Genomic DNA, 22,581 nt, shown 5'->3' on the forward strand with positions numbered 1-22,581 from the left:
GTCTCCAGGCTACACCCACGTTTTCTGACTGATCTCCTTGCTTTTGACCCTCCTGCTTCGGACTTGACTTGCCTTTGCCTGACCCTTTTGTGCCGCATCCCCTGCAGTTGCCGAAGCAGATTGCCTGACTTGATTCTGTGTTAATTTGTCCTGGTATTGTCTTTTTGTTTGGTCCTGCCCCGCTTTCCTAGCTAGGCTAGGGATTGCCGCTCAGTGTCACCCTAGGGCTTAGCCTAATGGGGCAAGTAGGTAACGACAGGGGTTGTGGTCTGTTTTCAGGGACTCCCGGACCCTAGTTCCCTGACAGTGTCATCACGCAATAATAGTGCAACCTTTGTTCTCCCACACAGTAATAATGCTCCTTTTTCCTCCCACACAGTAATAGTGTCCCCTTTGTAGCACATCACTATAATAGTGCCCCCTTTGTTCTACAACATAGTAATAGTGCCTTCTTTGTTCTACCACAAAATAATAATGCCCCCTTTTTTCTCTCACACAATAATAGTATCCCCTTTGCACCAATTTGAAAAAAACTGAATCTCACCCATACATGGTACTAGGACAGTTCTTCTTCACTGCTGCCTGCAGCCTGGATTAGGTGGTGTAATGTAGTGATGTCATTGTATTGCCTGAGTCACCTGGGATTCTGACAACTTCATGCTACTGAGTTATAAAACAGGTAAATGGTAGGGTAGGGAGCCATTGGCTCTTTGCACTGACTTGGTTTTCAACCTGATCTGCATTCTGAGGCCTCTTTCACATAAGCATTTTATTGTGGCTATTTTGCCGCAATAAAATGCAGGCTGAAAATTGAGACTATCTGAAGCATTGGATTCCAATGCATTCATTCAGATGGGAGATTTTCTGGCGCGTAAAATCAGCCAGTTGGAAAAGATAGCCCATACGGTGCGCATTACGGCTGTCTGCTTTTACACACATCTGGAAACAATAGGATGTTTATTAACTACCGCAGTCTCACCCCCCCCCCTCCTGAAAAGAACTCATAAGAGCACACATTTGCAAATCAGGTGTTGTCTCAAACACATAGTATGCAACTAATCAAGGGAATTATGTGTGCTTGAGATAAAACACAGCAAATACCTGGACTGCATAGGAGTTTCTTGATTGTGATGTTTAACCCTCTCCAATCCACTGTCTGACGTCTAAAGACATTATGATTTAAGACTGTACAGCTCCGATTTTGGAAAACGTCCGTCGGGGTTCTCTTACTGTATATTGCCAGCCTCTCTGCTGTCGGAGCCTATTCAATGTGTCACCTCATGCAGTACTGGCTTTAGCCAGCAGATAGCGCCATTGTATAACAGCAGAAAAAGAGTAAGCCCCCTAGGAAAACCAGAATACAAATTGGATTGGAAAGGGTTAATTGCATATTAAAAATATCACTAAATTAAGAATGGTGCAAAACGTTAATTGGAGAGATCATTGGGCTGCACAAACAAGCAAAAGGACATAAAAAGATAACAAAGACACTGAATGCTCCTAGAGATACAGTTGGAAGCCATTCTCAAGTTCAAAATTAAAGCAACACTTGTTATAGATGAAGCCATCACTGGCTGCCACCAGATTCCCGAGGAGGCAGGTGGTCAAAAAGCATCGGGTGACTGCAAAAGACCCGCAGCAAGATTTGGTGGTAACAGGCACTGAGGTTTCCTTTTTCACAGCAAGGTCCATACTAAACTCTGAAGGTGTTCATGCTCAAACTCTAAGAAATACACCTTTACTGACCCAAATGTAAAAGAAAAGTCGGCTCCAATATGCTCAAAACCATATAAATAAGCCACAGAAGTTTTGGCATTCTGTTCTGTGGTGCGATGAAACAAAACTGTAACTGTCTGGCCCTCTGGATCAGAAGTATGTCTGGTCAAGGAAAAATGAAGCATACATTGAAAAGAGCATCCTCCCTACAGTGAAGCATGGCGGTGGCTCGGTGATGCTCTGGTGCTGCTTTGCTTCTTCTGGCACTGGAGACATGCAGTGTGGAAGACAAATGTATTCAATCAAGTATCAGAAAATCCTAGGAGAAAATGTCATGCCTTCTGTGAGGAAGCTGAAGCTTGGCTGTTATTGGGCCTTCCAGCAAGACAATGATCCCAGTGATACCTCACAGTCCACCAGGGCTTGGTTTCAAAAGAAGTGCTGGAAGAGCCTAGAGTGGTCATCACAGTCACCTGACTTCAATTCCATAGAAAATCTTTGGTGTGAAGAATGTAGTTTCAGCAGACAAACACAAGAGTGTTAGTCAAGAATGCTGTTAGAAACTGGTGTCTGGCTATGTATCATGTTGCAGCAGGTCAAAAGGTGTTGTACAAAGTACTAAAGACACTTGTCAGGAGGAGGCTGAATAATGGAGACTGCAGTAGTCATTAAAAGTGGCATTTTGTAATGAATTTGGAGAAACCACTTGTTATTTTATTGAGTTAAGCTATTTAAATTGTTCTTGTTTGATTGTTTTTTTGGCAGACAGTCAAAAGGTTTGTAAATTTGGCAAATAAACCTGATTTGCAAAGGGTGTTGAATAATTTGGATTGGAACTGTATATATAAACATTTCAATAGCATGCTGGCTTCTTTGCTTCTTCTACACCTTTATTTTCTGGGGACTATAGTGAGATTTCAGTATCCATCTGTGTAATTAACACACACACACACATATATATATATATATATATATATATATATATATATATATATATATGTGTGTGTGTGTGTGTGTGTGTGGATAAAAAATCTTTCCTGACTCCCGTCTGGTGATTAGAATAGTTTCTCTATGATCACCGACTATTCTGAAGTTACTAATCATTAAAACATATAATATTATATCTCTGAAGAAAGGCATCCAGGCCCCTCTTGTACTGCTTTATCGAGTTCACCAGCACCATGTCCTCACGTAGAGAGTTCCATAGTTTCACTGCTCTTACAGTAAAGAATCTCCTTCTATGTCGGTGTAGAAACCTTCTTTCCTCATAGAGGGAATTGCACCATGCTGATGGGAGGCTCAGAACTTTGCACAAGCATCATGAATCGGAAAACCCTTACTGTTAGATGTCAATAGTAGAGCGTGATGGGGGTGGAATAGTGGTGTAGATAATGTTTTTATGCACACCCTGGGTACAATATTCCTCCAAAACAATGTAAACACCTAGTAATACCTATGCCATGAAAAACTGCAGTGGTTTTTACCTTTCAAACTCCGCACTATTCTACACAAGTTTGAAAGAAAAGCAGGAAGATAGGTTCTGCCCTATCTTTGTCGCACATAGCATTAATGGGCGAGAATACCGCTATCCCGGCCACAAAACAGGATGAAATCACACCCATCTGTTTAAGCCCTAGTACCTTGCAAATTCCTCATTACTGAATCTACCACAGCACATCCAATAGCAATTCCCTTTTTGGTTCCTATAAAAATCCCTTCATTTAGCAATGGTAGCATTGTGATAAAATATGCAGTCATGATGGGAATTTGAAACTTCTTGCCATTGCTTGGCTTATGACAATCTCCTGCACTCTGGCAGTGGACTGCAAACTACAAACTTTTCCTGATTTAAATGGTAAGAGCAGGGAATGAAACTGCACCATAGTTCTGCAAATGTTTTATTTACAGTACTTCAGTCATAGCAGCGGTTCCAGTGGACTTAAAGAGATCACAATCTACTCTTCAACTTTGTTATTGAGTTTTGCTCTCTATCTCTTCCTGGGGCCATAACACAAAATTGAAATCCCTGTTCTGGGGCTCCCAGGGGCCCATACATCATGTAGTAATTTCAAGCCTTCCTATTATAGTATGCTCTTACTTCACTATAGCACACCAGTACTGAGATGTAGCCTTTTTGACTACACCCTGAATAATTGTTACATTGTACTAATCTAAGCTTTGCATAAAACAAACCACTATTTGTAAACATGCTTCCTGGAATGACTGCATCACATGCACCATCGAGGACTTTGCATGGGTGAAATCTGCCCTTGACTATTTCTTCTCCCATCCAGGAAGTTAGAAGTGCATTTAACCCTAATCTGGTAAAATATTACATACTATAGAATACAACATCTTACAGCTCTGCAATAAAACTATAGATCCATAATCATGTCAAAATGAATACATAGAGAAATAAGATAGGGAGCTAGATAGATAGATAGATAGATAGATAGATAGATAGATAGATAGATAGATAGATAGATAGATAGATAGATAGATAGATAGATAGATAGATAGATATGAGATTAGATAGATATGAGATTAGATAGATTATAGATAGATAGATAGATAGATAGATAGATAGATATGAGATTAGATAGATAGATAAATAAATAGATAGATAGATAAATAAATAGATAGATAGTGCTTGGTGTGTTTGTCACTTCACATAGAATGTGCCATCATTAGTTTCTTTTTTCCATAGGACTACAGGTAAATCTACATCCCTATCTCAGAAAGCAGTTCAGCTCTGCTGCATCTCTATATATACAGTATTCAGTATATCTTTGATATACTCTCCCTTCAGTTGCTCCACAGCCCCATTAACATACAATTAAAATACCCTCCTCTCCTCAATGCATCCTTATGCATTTGCTTCCTGTTCCTGGAGAAGTAGTGCAGCCCTTGAAATGCACTGAGTGCTGTGTGTAGTAGAGGAGTGGAGGATCCAGGGATGATATAGCCTGCAGCAGCCCCTTCCCTCCTCTCACTGCTGGAGATGACTGCTGACCTCAGTAGAACAGTGAGCTCTCCAAGGTGCTGAAGTGAGGAAGCCAGGCAGCCCACAAACTGCACAGCAAACTACACTACACTAAGCTGATTATGCAACCTAGAGCCGACAAATGGGAGAAAACACAGCTCTGTCTGCAGGAAGACACAAGTATTTCTTCAACTAAGAGAAAACGCCTTAATCTATCCCCCTCTATTGATACATTATATTCTATGGCTGCAGTCAGGAACCTGCTCAGATAGAAGATCACCCAAAGCTCAAGGTATGTGGCTTGTACCAATAACTCCTATACAGCATACAATATAACCTTACAAAAACCATTAGATCAGTTTTAACTATTTCATTATTGATGCTATTGTTCCCATACTGTATATGCTCAATATAGGGTGACAGCATTATTGACTTGCGTTGCACTGGATTTTATTGCTGCTTTGTTCCTATGTAGCTGTACCCTTAGTATAACCTTTGTGTGGTTCTTACAGTCATTATATATGAGGAATTTTAAGTGAAAGTGTTGAATTATTGAAGGGATGTGAAAGTTTGGCACACCTTTCTCATCTTGTCTTTGGAATGACACAATGCAAAAGTTTACAAGCCCAATTATTATTTGTCATTTAAGGGACAGCAAGAAGAAAATATATACCTATATCTGCACTGCAAAGGTCACAGGACTGGGCTGTAATGCAGATACGATTAATGGATATGTTTTGCAATGTATAAAATTCCCTATTACAAATGGATGAGGACAAAATGGATACAAATTTGCTTAAGGATTTGCATTGAAGGTCATGGCTGGATGAAATATTCTACATTGGAGGCATATGAATTTGTAACCGTTGAATATAGTATTGGACAGGACTGAGCTATATTATATAACAATATCATTAGAGTATGCAACATTACCAAGTGCCATAAAACTATATGATGCATGGTCAGTGAACAAAGGGATACTGAAGCTCTCAGATGCCATGTGTTGTATCACTAACTACTGTGTTAAGAAATGCACAAAAGAACCACAGGCTGAGGATCCGAAAGGGCTTTATGTTGACACCTCTCAATGTCACACAAACATAGATACTATGTAAAATTAGAAATTAAGGACAAGTCACAGTTTTCCATCCAGACTCTGGAACTTGCAGAATAAAAGGCGAATTACACTTGTGGATTGTCTCCTTATGAAGTGTGGTCAAATGCCTCTCTATCCAATGAGGTGTTGGTTGCTGTCCAGCTGCCCAGTGGTGCTGAAATTTGGATGATGTCTAGCAGGAGAACTAAAAGCTGCTGTTGCTTACTGCCACTGAATGAAGACAACGGGAGATTCCTTCTCTTAGCCATTTTCATTGTACTGTATCTAATAGCAGGAGCCACAATTTTTTCCACCATAGAAAGTCCATCTGAAACTATCGCTCATAACCGCTGGGACAGGATCTTGAAGAACTTCAGCGAGTCCTTTAATATCAGTCTTCTAGACATTCGGTCATTCCTTAAAGATTATGAAGCAGCAATGGCAACAGGGATCAGGGCAGATGCCCTCAGACCAAGGTGGGACTTCACTGGAGCGTTCTACTTTGTAGGGACAGTAGTTTCAACTATAGGTAAGATTGCATATTTGATGTCTTTGATGTGCTTATACCAAGGTGCAAGTGGAACTTTTATATTCCACATTAAATAATCCATTTTAGGGGCAGCCTATCTATCTATCTATCTATCTATCTATCTATCTATCTATCTATCTATCTCTCATATCTATCTATCTCTCATATCTATCTATCTATCTATCTATCTATCTGTCTCATATCTATCTATCTATCTATCTATCTATCTATCTATCTATCTATCTATCTATCTATTTCATATCTATCTATCTCATATCTATCTATCTATCTCATATCTATCTATCTATCTATCTATCTATCTATCTATCTATCTCATGTATATCATTTTCTTCATGAGATGTTAATACATTAAATGGCACTTTAGTAATTTACCAACTGGTGCATCACATGAAAAGTTACAATTCAGCAAAAATAATGCTTGTTTTAATGTATGTTGTTATGGCAACTAAAGTAAAAAAACAAAATACAATAGTGCCCTCTATAGGCTTTATATAGATTTTCTATTCTGCAGGATCTACAGCATGCAGTATTTGTGTGTACCATTTGAGCTACAGATTTTCTGCATTGTTTGAGCACAAATAGTATTTTATATAGAGGGTGTAGTCAGAGAGACTACTCCAGCGCAATATCTCAATAATGATGTCCTATATTAAAATAACAATAGCGTACTTGAATAGGAAGTCATGGATGTGCTACATGATGGCATGGTACATGGGCCCCTAGGGGCCCCAAAACATGGATTTCCATTTTGTGTTATGGCCTCTGTGAGAGCGAAAGAATAAAACCCAATTGCAATGTTGAATAGTAGTACATGAGAATCAGAAATCCACTTCACACATCTCTCTAAGTCCCAATGGGACTGCTGCTATGACTGAAGTCTCCTTCTGCTATGATACATGTATGGAGCCGTCATTGGACATGTGTTCATTCGAGGGACTCTCCACGCGGATCTGTATCTGAATCTCCAGATGGCTTTGAATGATTTCCTGGATGATCTACCCCATCATAGCAGGAGTCAACTTCAAGTATGCTTTACTTGCTTTAGTCATTGCAATGGGCTCACAGTACTTAGAGAGATGTGGAAAGAAGATTTCTGCTTCTCACATGTTGTTCTTCAACGTAGCAATAGGGTTTTAGTCTCTCTCTCTTACAGAGGCCACAACACAAAATTGAAATCCATGTTCTGGGGGCTCCAAGGGTCCGTTCGTCATTCAATCATGTAGCGTATCCATGACTTCCTATTCAAGTACGCTATTGTTTTTTGAATATAGGACACCAGTATTGAGATATAGTCTTTGTGACTACACCTTTATATAAAATGATTGGCAACACAGTTTAATTTTTTTGCATGATGCACAATTATACACACGACTATATTAAAGTCTTCATTTTGGCTGATATAAAAAGTACAGTCAACTATTACTGAAATTGCTTCCTTATAAGCCAGTCAGTAGTATTAAAGAGGACCTGTCATGTCCTCGTGTCAGTAAGGTTAGTTGCAAAGCTTTGTAGACATAGCCCTGATGACTTCATTGATATGTTTATTTCATTGACACTCAACCCCGTTTCCGATTACAGGTTCTTCATAGATTTGGCACTGCACATTGTGAAAGTGTCAAATGGGCAGTTTCCACTACTCATTGCTGATCAACTCTGATGTCTCCCATTGACAGTGTGTTGAAGGGATTGCCCACTTGACAGATTCACAGTGCCAGGAGCTGATACTGAGAGAAGCCTATACAGGTGAACAGGGCTTGGTATAAACAGGAGGAAGGCACCAATGGAGTCACTGGTGCCTTGGCTGCAAAATTATGCAGTTGGCCTTACTGATATATAGAGGACATGACTGGTCCTCTTCAACTCTGCAGAGAGCATAAAAGGGGTTGTATTACAACTTATCCGCTGACTTGCTGACCAGTGAGGTTCTCTTTGCTGAGATCTCCACTGATCATGAGAATGGGGGATCCCATGTCCCCTTCTTCTTTTCACTGTGAGGATGCTTCTCGCACCCCTGCAGTGATATCAGATTGAATGGCTGCATGTGCATAGCCGGGTCTCCATTCATTTCAATGGGGCTGATGGAAATACCTGAGCGCTTTCCACTCGGCTATCTCTGGCAGTCCCATTAAAAGTTAATGGAGCGGCAGTGCACTAGCACGACTAGCACTCCATTCAATCTTCTCCTCACTGCGTGGGTGCAGCAAGCAGGAGATTGCACAGCAATAAGAACCCCATAGATCAGCAATTTATCCCCTATCCTGTGGATGACCCCTTTAATGTCCAACAAATATCTCAGTGGAATTCAGGCCCAAGGAGAAATTGACAAGGAGCAGCCATTAAATATGCCCCAGTCTTTGCATTTAATTCAGTATAACAGTTGACTATATCTGTGTCGGCTTCAACACCAATCAATATCACCAGGTATTACAATATGCCCTTGTACTGAGGACATAGACCTGTTCTAGGTACAGCCAAGATGTAAAATATCCTTGCAATGCACAAAGCTCGTTAATAAGATTTTGCAGTCCAGGCAATAAGAATCTTATGATTCATGCATGAATAGGAACTAAATCACAGAAATTGCAGTGATTCATTTCACGAGGGTAAACAACAGGAAATATGGGAAAATGAACATTCGCATGGCTTGTCGTATCACAGGGAAGTTATCTAAAGGACTACAAAGTAATGACATCTACGATGCATAATTCTGCTATGGTCAGAAGTTTATTGGATCCACACCACTTCTATCACAATAGTAGCCCTTACACAGGGGCTGTGTTTTTGTGGTGAACACTCTTCACGGTGGACCTCGAGACTCACCAGTACTACTAGGGGAACTCTAATGAAAGTGCTTGTTTTCTTGGTAAAAAACACATTGCATCAATAAAAAAAGAGTGTCCATCCATTTTAATAGTCACCTATTGTACTCGAATACAGCAGGCATTCTTATCATAATTCCTTTAGTTTGAAAACAGCTCATTGGACATTTGGAAAGGGGTTGTCCCTTTAATGACACTGTGACTGATCCCTGAGACTTTTTATATAACCATAGAGCCATTAGGTTGTATAGACATTTTAGATCCGCCACTTGGGATTTCCTTATGAGGTGGAAAGAGCAACTCCCACTCTTGCAGATGCATTGTGACCATGTGTTGTATAGTCACCCATGCATTTGAATTGGCAGCATATCTTACTACATTCTCCTTGCTAATAGCTCATGCATACTTCTTTCTAAAAGAAATTGTTTACTTAGAGGGGCTATCCAGTTCTAAAATATTGATGGCTTATCCTTACCATTTAAACACAATGATTATTGCTCAAAATTTACTCAAAAAATGTCTTTTGAGCAATAACTATCATGCACTGTTCGTTCATCGCTCACTTCTAGTTTTCTAGAAATGAGCGATGACTTATCAGCGGCGTAGGCTGATATCTCAGTTGGCGGCGCTGATAAGATTCTCTCAGCTGGTATCCCACTGGCAGTTCTCAGTGGGACACCAGCTGAAAGCATGGAGAAAAAAAGGAGCTGTATACAGAAGACAGCTCTCCAGCTGTCTTCTGCATACCGCGCTAGGAGCGCTCAGCTGTTTACCAGCTGAGAGCTCAGATAACAGAGCAGTTATATACAGAAGAAGGTGCTTCAGCTGTCTTCTATATACAGCGGGAGCCTTTATTTACACACTAATAAGCTATTAAGTAGCTAATTAGCTCAAAGGTGAACGCTCAAAACTGTCGCTCAAACTGTCAGTGCTTGTGCACTGAGCTGATGTGTGCAAGAAGCAGACAGCTCAGTTCCCACTGCAGTAGCCAGGCTTTATATTTATTGATATGAATGGAAACTTTGCCTGCAATATCAAGCTTGGCCACAGCAGTGAGAACTGAGCTGTCTGCTTCTTGCACACATCAGCTCAGTGCATGAACACACCGACTCAGAGAACAGCTGATCAGCATGTTTCATGGGCAGCAATCCACCGATGATCCACTATTTATGATCTATCATGAAGATAGACTATTGATAGTTTACAACTGGATAACCCCTTTAAGACAACCTCTTTAACTCCCCATACAGTTGACATAAACATTTTATGGTAGGTGGTTGCCTTTGATTGAGCTTGATGTGTTGTTGACATTCAGATGACCACATTGTGATGTTTCCTCTACTTTTCAGGAGTATATACATTTTTTTTCCATGGCAGACAGATGGATCACAGATCATCAACTGCTCTGTTGCAACCTGTGACATGTCTTCTGCATGACAGTCCTGATGGGGCAGTCTTTCAAACATCCTCCCTTGACTTATACAACTAGATTTGTAACAACAGCGCCATGGTATGGCTGGCAGACAATCGTGGGTTCAGGGTGGCGTCACGACATCGGCCCCAGCCCACATGATGTACCATGCTGGTGAATGTTCATTTTCTGGCAGCTCTGGTAGGCAAGGAGTTACCATATTTTTGCTCTATAAGATGCACCTAGGTCTGAGGAGGAGGAAAATAGGAAAAAAGTATTTTGAATTCCCAAAGACCAGGCAGGGAGGGAGATATTACAGGAGGAATAAAGAGCAGTCGTACCGCCTCGGAATAAAGTATATACCACTAAGTCAACCTGCCATTCAGGATCCAGGGACAGCAATGGTGGTCTTATTAATTGTCACCCAGCTTTCCAGGAGCCCAGTATGCCATGTTTTACTAGTTATAGCAATGTATGTGGTATCAATGCTTGCACAACTGTGCAGTTGTCACTCAGGATCCTGGAAGAACTGAGTGACAATGTAATGATGATTCCATTAGTTGTCACTCAACTTTCCAGCAACCCTGTCTATTATGGTGATGTATGGGGTATACATATCAGCACAACTAGGTAAATCTGCTATTCAGGATTTCAAGATCCTAGGAGAGGTGACTAACAACTTAATGGTGGTCCTATTGGTTGTCACTTTGTTTTCCAGCTGCTTGGTGGAAGCAGGGGAGCAGCAGGGAGAAGCTCTGCTTCCCTTTTATGGAGCAGACAAGAGAAGCTCATATGTATAGCTGATTGGTGGAGGCAGGGGAGCAGCAGCAGTTCCCACCGGCGCTCACCAATCAGCTGTACGTGCAGGCAGCATTGATTCCCTTTTATGGAGCAGACAAGAGAAGCTCATATGTATAGCTGATTGGTGGAGACAGGGGAGCAGCAGCAGTTCCCACCAACACTCACCAATCAGCTATGTCTATGGGCAGTTCTCCTCTCCTTCTATGGAGCCAGCAGCTGTGTGATAAGGATTGCACTTCCGCCGCATAGCCTGGGAGGAGAGCCCCTGTAGGTACAGCTGATTGGTGAGTACTGGCAGGAACTGCTGCTGCTCCCCCACCTCCATCAAGCAGTTATACATACGGGCGGCTCTCCTCCACTGCTGTGGAGCAGACTCGGACAGCAGCTGTGTGATAAGTACGTGTGATCCTTATAAAGGATCTTATATACAGTTGCCATCCAGGTCTGAATTTTGGTGCATTCGCTTTATAAGGCGCAGTGACTCCTCTGCCACCCCCACCCTATTTTGGTTGGAAAAACGGGCATTCTATAAAGCAAAAGATCCGGTAATTATTCCTTGCTATTAAGTGGTTAATTGACTGGCTGAGGTAGGTGGTTGGTATTGTTTGGTTATTTGAACCACGTCTTCTGAACTGAAGGTGCTGGTTGTACTCTGTCAGAGGGTATTTTTGGTCTCATCCTTAGCTCCTGGGTTGGATCTGTGTCTATGTTAAGATAAATCTGCTTTTGTCCTGCTTATTATCTGGGGCTTTTGTATATCTTTTTTTCCTGCACAAGTGACTATATAGATTTTAAGTGTCATCTTACTTTTGCCACTATACCTTGTCACCCTCTAGGGAAAGTCATGGTCATGCTTATAGGCAGAGTCTTCCTATATTAGAAAGTTTAGGGTTAGATTTTCTTTTGGCGTTTCCTTATTATACATTTGTGTTATCCATAATTATATTGCGGGTGTATGTATGTGTCCAATTTGGATGAAACCTATATGTCCGGTTCAGACATAACAAATAGAAATCCGAAAAATCTTTTGAAATTGGATAACATGATGCAACATCAAGCATTATTGAAAAAGCTGTGGGGCCTGAAAAGGGCTGTCAACTTTTTGCAATGTCTTTTTGTTTGAAGGGTACCTCAAAAATATGCAGATCATAATAGGTGGCCCCATAGTGAAGATCAAACTAGGCCCCCTATTGCGGTGCTGCCCAAGATAGAATAGACTATTCTGCATCTTTTTCATGACCCTGCGTCCCAGGGCTGGTGTAAACTAGCAAACCCGGGAAGATGCTGGAGCACACTAAGCCTGAGGTGGTTCACTCAGGGATGGCATCAATCCAGTCCTTGTTCTTTGAAATTGATTGTATGCCAATACAATTGACTATTACAGTGGCACTACAGATGTTCCTAAAATGAGTTGGGGAACAGTAGGAACTTAATGGTTTGGGGTACAGCAAAGGCTCTAAATGACTCAGGGGCACAGTGGGACCTATAAATGACTAAGGGCCCCACATAAAGCTGGAACTGGCCCTGCTTCGATCAATGCCGTAACCTTTTCCCTACTAATTATGCAGTTCCTCTGGAGAAGGGAATCCTCCATAGGATCTTGTCATCCATTAACTAAGAGGATGAGATTAATCAGGATTGAGTCTTTCACTCAACAGGGGCCCCACAGCAGCTGAATGGTCTATACTGTACATGTGCCCCTTGCATTGCAATATTAGTAGATGAATACACTTATGAAGTAATGTTTCCTGATAGCCTGAACTGCCTTGTATTCTAGTCTCAATGCAAATCACACGTCTTACTTATATCTCATTGCACATTATTCAAGGAATTTTGTGTGCAATGTTTCCATTTTATTAGACTTGTCCATCAGAAATATTGTAAATTCGCTTGAATGAATGCTTTCATAGCAAACCATAGATTGATGTCTAGTATGTAGATGGATGTCAGCAGCACACTTTTAAACACCCGCAAGGGATGGACACACAAATGCAAGAGCCACCTTACAGATCCTGACTAGAGATGAGCGAGCGTACTCGGAAAAGCACTACTTGCTCGAGTAATTTGCTTTATCCGAGTATCGCTGTGCTCGGGTCTGAAGATTCGGGTGCCGGCACGGAGCAGGGAGCTGCAGGGGAGAGCGGGGAGGAATGGAGGGGAGATCTTTCTCTCCCTCTCTCCCGCCCGCTCTCCCCTGCTCCCCGCTGCGACTCACCTGTCAGCCGCAGCGGCACCCGAATCTTCAGGGACGAGCACAGCGATACTCGGATAAAGCAAATTACTCGAGCAAGTAGTGCTTTTCCGAGTACGCTCGCTCATCTCTAATCCTGACCCGATCAGATCCAAAAGTTCCAAGGTGAAATCTAAAGCGATGGCAGCATACACGGTGATTTCAAGATGGTTTTTCCTTTTATTTCCTTCACAGATGGTAATACAATGTTTCGACTTGCGTCTTTTTCAAGTATGCACTCCCCCCCATACACTGCACATATATATACCAAAACATTTAATCACATATCCAATCACAGCCTGTCTTGCCATGATCTCTCCTCCTCCTGCACATGTTGTATGTAATTACTGCCATGGCGCGCCTCCGTGTCAGTCCAGCGTCTCCATTCACTTCACTGCAGCTGTGCAGCATCAGAGATAGTTCCTATTGATCCAGGAACTTTCAACAAACTTTATTGTCCAGGGACTTTCAACAAACTTTATTGTACATGGACGGCAGACAACAGAGCCTCCAAAAGGCAATATTACCTCATCATTACAACAAGGAACCACTGTATTTAGAAAATCTACTAGGAGATCGCTCCAAAGTACTGCCACACATGTCCAAATCAGTAGTAAGACATATAGATATTCATAAAAGCATATATGCTCACACATTATCCATTAGATACTATACAGATATGCAAAAATAAAAATGACTAAATGCAATTTATATATCAAATATCAAACAGCATACAATGCATATATGTAGATAAATTGATGAGACGTGAGGTAGGCACGGAGGTCGCCATGTCGGAGAGACCACGTTATATCTATGAAAAGACAAAAAAACAATTAAAATCCACATTTAAAAAAAATATATATATAACAGGAGAAAGATGCTGATACAGGATATAGCTGGTTACAAGAATGGGCCACAGTCATATTCTTGGTTCAGACCCTTAGGGGTAATGTATCTAATAAATGAATCCAGCGTCATTCTTTTTTCTTCAGTGCACTAACCTGGTCACCACCTCTAATTGATGGAGGCACTCCATCGATTACACCAAATTTCAATTGTGATACAGAATGACCGACATCGTGGAAATGGCGCGGGATGGGCAGATCAACTTTGTTAGTGCGTATAGTACTTTTATGTTGTCCGATCCTGCATCTTATTTCTTGGATCGTTTCTCCTACATATTGTAGCCCGCAAGGGCATGTAATTAAAAATATTACATAAGAAGAAAGACATGTATAGCGATCTAAAATTTTAAGCGATCTCCCTTCACCATGTTGCTACATGCAACACAATTGAGACATGGATAATTCCCAGGTTTAAGGGGGGCAAATATGGGCTGTGTGTTAGTCTGAGTTTTTTTATGTAGAGAATGGACAAGCTTGTCCTTCAAATTCTGACTCCTTTTATATGACATTAGCGGAGGATTGAGGAATTCCTCCAAAGTATTGTCCAAACCCACAATAGGCCAATGTTTCTTGAGGATAAATTGTATCCTCCTACTAATCGGACTATACGTGGATACAAAAGGTATCCTTTCAAGCTGTCCCCTTCTATCCTTGGATGTAAATAATGTCTGCCTATCTACTGTCCTTGCCTTGTCTGCCGCATCCTTTACCAACTCCGCGGGATATCCCCTCATCAGATATTTATCACATTTGATTTAATCCTTTCTGGTTACAAGGACATCCAAAAATTCAATATGTTCCAAAGAGTGCTTTATCGTAAAATTGAGTTCCGGACGAACCTGATTCAATTCATCATGAAATGAGGACAACTTCGATTCTGAGCCCCTCCAGATTAAGAAGATGTCATCTATATAACGGTGCCAGGAGACCACCAGGGGCCAGTGGGCCGACGTATACACATGTTGTTCTTCAAACATGTCCATGTATATGTTTGCATATGTCGGCGCCACATTCGACCCCATAGCGGTCCCCTGGCACTGTCTGTAGAATCGGTCCAGGAACACGAAGTAACTCCTAGATAGAAGAAACTCTAGCAATGTCAAAATGAGATACTCACTCTCTACTGAAAAGCCTACATGCAAAATTTTATGTCGTACTGCATCTATACCTCGTTCGTGTGTTATACAAGTGTACAATGAGCATACATCTAGTGAGGCCAAAATAACATGTCCTGTCACCTTTATGTTGTCCAATTTGGACAGGAAGTCCCCAGTGTCCCTAATGTATGACCTGCCAGATATTGCAAATTTATTTAAGATTTTATCCAAAAATATTGAAATATTAGAAAACATAGACCCCCGTCCCGACACAATCGGTCGTCCTGGGGGATTAATCAGGGTTTTGTGTATCTTTGGCAGTACATAGAATGTAGGGACACTGGGGAACTCCATATACAGAAAATTATAGAGTGCCTGGTCGATATTGCCCTCCGCTAGGGCGTCCATCAAAATAGATCACAAGGATGCTTGATATTGTGCAGTAGGGTCCCCGGGTAGCAACTCATATATTTGAGTATCACTTAATTGCCTAAGAAGTTCATTTTCATATGTGGATGAGTCCATCACCACCACCGCCCCGCCCTTGTCCGCTGGCTTGATGGTGATGGACTCATCCACAGACAGGGCCCGCAGGGCCTCACGTTCCCTCTTTTTCAAATTCTGTTTACATACAGTTTTAGACCCATACTGGCATTATTTCTGGACATCACGGTTAACTAATTCCACAAATGTCTCCACCGCAAAATTCGTGGATGGAGGTGTGAACCGGCTTCTGTTGCGTAGTCCCACCTCCACCAACCGAAAAGTTTCAGAGGAGGGGGGCGACGCATCAGGAGAAGACCCTATCGGCTCTGATGTCCGATGTGCAAAAAAGGATTTGAGTCTCAGACGTCTAAAAAAGCGCCTGAGGTCCAAATCCAGGTCAAACCAATCAATCCTTGGGGTCGGACAAAATGACAATCCCTTACACAATACATCATGTTCTACCTCTGTTAACTGTCGAGAGGAAATGTTCACAACTAGATTTACTTGGGATCCAACTGTGTCCATCTGTTGTTGGAGCGTGTCGTTCTGTTGATCAGGCCTCTTCCTTCTCCTGTGATGTTTGCTGCCCCCTCTCCGTAGGGGCTTATTGCGTGTTCTTTCTTCTTTCCACGACCCGCTGCTCCTTGACCTAAAAAAACAACTTGTTTGTTAACATCACTCATGGCATCATCGGTGGATTCAGACCCAGCAGATGTAAAGCCAAAATTGGCTGTGTCCGGGTCCTGTCTCCTTTTTATCAGTCTCCTGTTGCGTTTAAAATCTACGTGTCTCCGAATTGCCCTTCGTGAAATGCCAGCCATATACTTTGCCTCTCTCATAATCGTCCAGGTCTCTGAACCATTTAGTCCGCTTCACTGACTCAATATCCTCTCTGTATTGTGAAAGCGAGGTCTCTATCTTCTTTATAACCAGACCCCAATCCTCTGATGTAGTCTTCTGTTTAATCTGTTCCTCTATTTCTTTAATAGACACAAGACATGGATAAGATGATGCAACATCATGCATTAAGTAAAAAGCTGCGGGGCTTGAAAAGGGCTGTCAACTTTTTGCAATGTCTTTTTGTTTGAAGGGTACCTCAAAAATATGCAGATCATAATGGGTGGCCCCATAGTGAAGATCAAACTAGGCCCCCTATTGTGGTGCTGGCCAAGATAGAATAGACTATTCTGCATCTTTTTCATGACCCTGCGTCCCAGGGCTGGTGTAAACTAGCAAACCCGGGAAGATGCTGGGGCACACTGCGCCTGAGGTGGTTCACTCAGGGATGGCATCAATCCAGTCCTTGTTCTTTGAAATTGGTTGTATGCCAATACAATTGACTATTACAGTGGCACTACAGATGTTCCTAAAATGAGTTGGGAAACAGTAGGAAGTTAATGGTTCGGGGTACAGCAAAGGCTCTAAATGTCTCAGGGGCTCAGTAGGACCTATAAATGACTAAGGGCCCCACATAAAGCTGGAACTGGCCCTGCTTCGATCAATGCCCTAACCTTTTCCCTATTAATTATGCAGTTCCTCTGGAGAAGGGAATCCTCCATAGGATCTTGTCATCCATTAACTAAGAGGATGAGATTAATGAGTCTTCCACTCAACAGGGGCCCCACAGCAGCTGAATGGTCTATACTGTACATGTGCCCCTTGCATTGCAATATTAGTAGATGAATACACTTATGAACTGCCTTGTATTCAAGTCTCAATGCAAATCACACGTTTTATTTATATCTCATTGCACATTATTCAAGGAATTTTGTATGCAATGTTTCCATTTTATTAGACTTGTCCATCAGAAATATTGTAAATTCGCTTGAATGAATGCTTTCATAGCAAACCATAGATTGATGTCTATGCAGATGTACCACAGCTAAGTTTATTTTAGGTAGTACAGCTGAGTTTATAATTTGTATCAACTCACTGCGATACTTTATTTTGCTGCTTCTCAAATTGGTAGAAGACTAGTAGAGACTATGCCATTATGCTATAGAGCATGAGTGTGCTCATATTTTGAGTGTTCTGGGCACCATCTGATATAAAGTATGCCAAGTTGCCAAGGGCAGCAAAATTGATAAGGGACATGGCAAGCCTCAATTATGAGAAAAGACATAGTGGAAATCAATCGGCCTTGCAAAAAATTAAAGGAATATTCCAGATGTTAACATTTATCCCCTTTCCATACCCTTTCACTCCCCACTAGTACATCTGAAGTAGGGAGGAATAGTATGAAGCCATGGCAAAGCATGGTGACTGCTGCTTCATAACCCCTGTGGGAAAAATAGATAGGGCAAGTGATAGTGCTCAGCTGTCTCTATACTGTACCTTTTGCGCAATTTTTGCATGGAGTAACAGTGTACAAGCTGTTACATACTGTCATGGCACGCTACTGCCATGGTTCACCTGCCACCAAAGCCGCAGACTAGTCGCAGTTCTTATAGGATACATAAAACACAGAGCCTGACCGACAGAAGAACAACACAGTTAGGGCTCTTGAAAAGGGGAGGAAAAAAATAACAAAATGAGAATACAACTACCGTATATACCGGCGTATAAGACGACTTTTGAACCCCGAAAAATCTGCTCTGCAGTCGGGGGTCGTCTTATGCGCCGGTAATACAAAAAAAAAAAAAGTGTAAAAAAAAAAAATTTTATTACTCACCTCCCACGGCGTTCTGTCGCGCTCCGGCAGGATGTCGCTCGCTCCGGCAGGCTGTCGCTCGCTCCTCGTCCCCGCCGCAGCATAGCTTTCTGAATGCGGGGCTTGAAATCCCCGCTTCCAGAAAGCTAATACACACGCCGGCAGCCATGACAGCATTGAATGGCTGTGATTGGCTAAAGCACACGTGGCTTCAGCCAATCACACTATTCAATGACATCATTGAATGGCTGTGATTGGCTGAAGGCGCACGTGTTAGCAATCACACCCATTCAATGATGTCATTGAATAGTGTGATTGGCTGAAGCCACGTGTGCTTTAGCCAATCACAGCCATTCAATGATGTCATGGCTGCCGGCGTGTGTATTAGCTTTCTGGAAGCGGGGATTTCAAGCCCCACATTCAGAAAGCTATGCTGCGGCGGGGACGAGGAGCGAGCGACAGCCTGCCGGAGCGAGCGACATCCTGCCGGAGCGCGACAGAACGCCGTGGGAGGTGAGTAATAAAATTTATTTTTTTTTCTCCACTGAATACTGGCGTATAAGGTGACAGTTGGGGGGTCGTCTTATACGCCCCGTCGCCTTATACGCCGGTATATACGGTAAGCCGTTATTATCTCAGACACAACTCAGCGGTCCTGACAGAAGACACTGACCTACTGCCACCACAGAGATCTGGTGGGCTGTAGGACCTGCGATTACATCACTGCTGTGGGAGGAGCCAATCTGTGTGTGTAATGTATGTGCATCAGGATGCATGTAGTAGAGCTGTGTGTGTGATGTGTGGGGATCATAATGCACCACCAGAAACACTGGTACTATAATTTCCTAATAATTACTAGTCCCTCTTATAATAGCGACAGTGTATGCACTCCTATTAGGTCCCCCACCAATCCCCAGCCACTTCCTCCTTTATTAGGCATCTTTTTCTAATAGGGAATGCCTAAGCAATTGGGTCTCCTGTAGCCTTTTGTGACAAAGCCTCCATTTATTTACATTCTGGTTTTGACTCCTGCTTGACCCTCAACTACCCTGACTCCACATTGCAGATGTGCTGGTAAGGAAAACAGAAGGACTGTGGTCTCCTAGTCTAGTAATTAGCGGGTTTCATAATGGTCAGCCCCATGGTCTATAATTTATGACCTGTGTATAGGCAATGAATGTTAACAATTGGAATAGCCCTTTAACCCCTTGAGTGGCAGGTTTCCTACCACCCTGTCGTGCCCACCAGGGCAGGTTTTTTAAAATGGTCTAATCATTGAATTTCAACAAGTTTTGCAGTTGCGTCTCAAGAGCCATACCTTTTTCATTTTTCCATTGACATGGCCATATGAGGGCTTGTTTTTTGCGGGACAAGTTGTGATTTTTTAAACAGGGGGGAGGAAAAAAAGAAATGGGGAAAAAAGAAAAAAAGGGGCCATGTCATTAAGGGGTTAAATAACGTATTAACTTCCTTCTCTGGGTCATTACGACGCACGGATACCACATGTGTGATTGTATTTTTGATTTTTTACAAAGTAAAGGGAGTCAAGTGTTTTTTTTTGTTTTTTTTAATAATTTTTTTCCTTTTTGTTTTTTTTAATTTTTTTTTAATTTTTATTTTTTTTTGTCCCTTTAGGGGACTTCCACAGGGACCCATCAGGACCCCTGATCACATTCCGGGGGTCCGATGGTGACAGCCCTTTACATGCTGCAGTGACAGCCCTTTACATGCTGCAGTCACATAGACTGCCGCATGTAAAGGGTTAACACAGCAGAGATCGGAGGTTTTCTCTGATCTCTGCTGTAAGAGCTGGTACCTAGCTGTCCTCTGACAGCTAACAACCAGCTCTCCCTGCCACAGAGACCATCCGCTTGCTTCTGACAAGCCGATGATCTCTATGGCAACCTGTAAACAAAGCAGGAGGTTGCCGACATGTCGGCAATATCTTCTGCTGGTTTTTCAAAGCCCTTGCTTTGTTCTCTGTGGGTCTGTGCAGGCAGAGCACACTGTCACAGCTTGTGGCAGTGTGCTCTGCAGCTCCCATAGTGATACATAGCCCGGAAATCTTCCGGGCTATGTTGCTATGAGCAGTGGAGCTCGTCCCCGGAAATTTTCCGGGCGTGCCACTCAAGGGGTTAAGAAAGGACACAATTGATTCATGTATATTAAATAATTATTGTAAGATCACAGCAAAAGGAGGAGCAAGAGTGAAAGTATTTCTTTGCTGGAAGAGCTATGAAGCCATTGAACACGCTGCTGTCTTCAGAGAAGAAAACATTATATAACAAGCTATTTACAATTTTAGAACTACTTATGTGATCGCTCATCCAGGCTGATCTCCGCTAAGTTCAACAATGACTTTTTTTAATGTTTTTTTTGCCTTTCCTGAACCAGGATTATCTAAGGGTTCCTTTTGCACAAGTGCCTTTTCTTCAAGTGATTTAAAGAGTATCTGTCCTTTGAAAAATTGATGGTATATCCCAGAGGGTGGATCCCAACTAATCACAAGAACAAAGAGGCTGCAGCGCTCACTGAAGTTATGGACGACACAGCCAATCTTGTCCATGCAATGATATCCGGTATTGCAGTCCAAACCCATTAAAGAAAAATGGCGCTGAGATTCATCTGAGCTCATTGCCTGACACAGTGCATGAACGAGGATCTCGCTATATCCTATAGAGGTCTGAACAGGCCCCTTCATTAATATGATCGGTAAGGCTTTAGTGGTCAGATCCCATTAATCATACTTTAGATTAGGAAGATGCCGTCATGCTTCAAAGTCATGGAACTGTATGCCATGCATTGAGCACCAGACATTTTTTGGACTAAAAGTTTTTGTTTATCTTGCAAAGTTTTTTATGTGACTTTTTGAGCTGTTTTATATATTTTCATATGAATCCTGTTTTTCAGTTTTAGGTTTATTAGGGAAATATTGTGCAACAAGTTTAAGGCTGCCTGTCTACAGGCGGGTTTGAATTGCATTCCCCGCGGTGATAATCTGGCCATGGGGAATGCAGTGAAAGCTCTCCATAGCATTGCTATGGAGAGCGCTTCCCCCCTATCCACCAGCGGAGAATCACTGCGATTCTCCGCTCGTGGGCGGCAATTCGCGGCATGCTGGGATTTGTCGCGATTCTCCGCAGTCAGCCCATCTGTCAGATAGGCTCACAGCGGAGATCCATCTGCCGGCTCCTACTCCCGGGCGGCGGTATCCCGCGGCAGATCTCCGCCGCGGGATACCACAAAGCCCGTGGACAGGCAGCCTAAATTATGTAATTTAACACATAATACCTCCTTTAAGGTCTAATGTTGTTTCAGAATGATTCACACCACTGGCGTAACTATAGGGGAAGCAGGGGATGCGGTTGCACCCCGGCCCAGGAGCCTTAGGGGGCCCATAAGTCCTCTCCATATAGGCAGCCTAGTACTATGAATAAATCGTTATAGTTGGGTGCCCTGTTACAGATTTTGAATTGGGGCCCAGGAGCTTTAAGTTACACTTCCAAAATAAACCTTTGCACCCAGGCCCATGAGCCTTTACCTACACCCCTGATTCACACCCTTCATGACAAGCATCTTTAGTACTTAGTAGAGATGAGCGAACGTGCTCGGCCACGCCCCTTTTTCGCCCGAATACCGCGATTTTCGAGTACTTCCGTACTCGGGCGAAAAAATTCGGGGGTCGCCGTGGCGGCGCGGGGGGTTGCAGCGGGGAGTGGGGGGGAGAGGGAGAGAGAGAGGGCTCCCCCCTGTTCCCCGCTGCTACCCCCCACGCCGCCACGCCTCTCCTCGCCCCCCGGCGCACCCGAGTACTTTTCACCCGAGTAGTGAAGTACT

General features: G+C 42.6%; 1 protein-coding gene across 1 annotated transcript in view; it reads left to right on the plus strand.

Annotated features, from left to right (window-relative positions):
- The first annotated feature begins 5,769 nt into the window (after positions 1–5,769).
- Positions 5,770–22,581, plus strand: part of KCNK12 (potassium two pore domain channel subfamily K member 12) — a 111,155-nt gene continuing 94,343 nt past the window's right edge. The window contains exon 1 of the mRNA XM_066594487.1: positions 5,770–6,324. Coding sequence (XP_066450584.1) covers positions 5,982–6,324 — 343 coding nt within the window. The 5' untranslated portion in view covers positions 5,770–5,981. The remainder of the gene's footprint in view (positions 6,325–22,581) is intronic.

The sequence above is a fragment of the Eleutherodactylus coqui genome, chromosome 3 (genome assembly GCF_035609145.1).
Source record: "Eleutherodactylus coqui strain aEleCoq1 chromosome 3, aEleCoq1.hap1, whole genome shotgun sequence".
In the NCBI taxonomy this organism is placed as follows: Eukaryota; Metazoa; Chordata; class Amphibia; order Anura; family Eleutherodactylidae; genus Eleutherodactylus; species Eleutherodactylus coqui.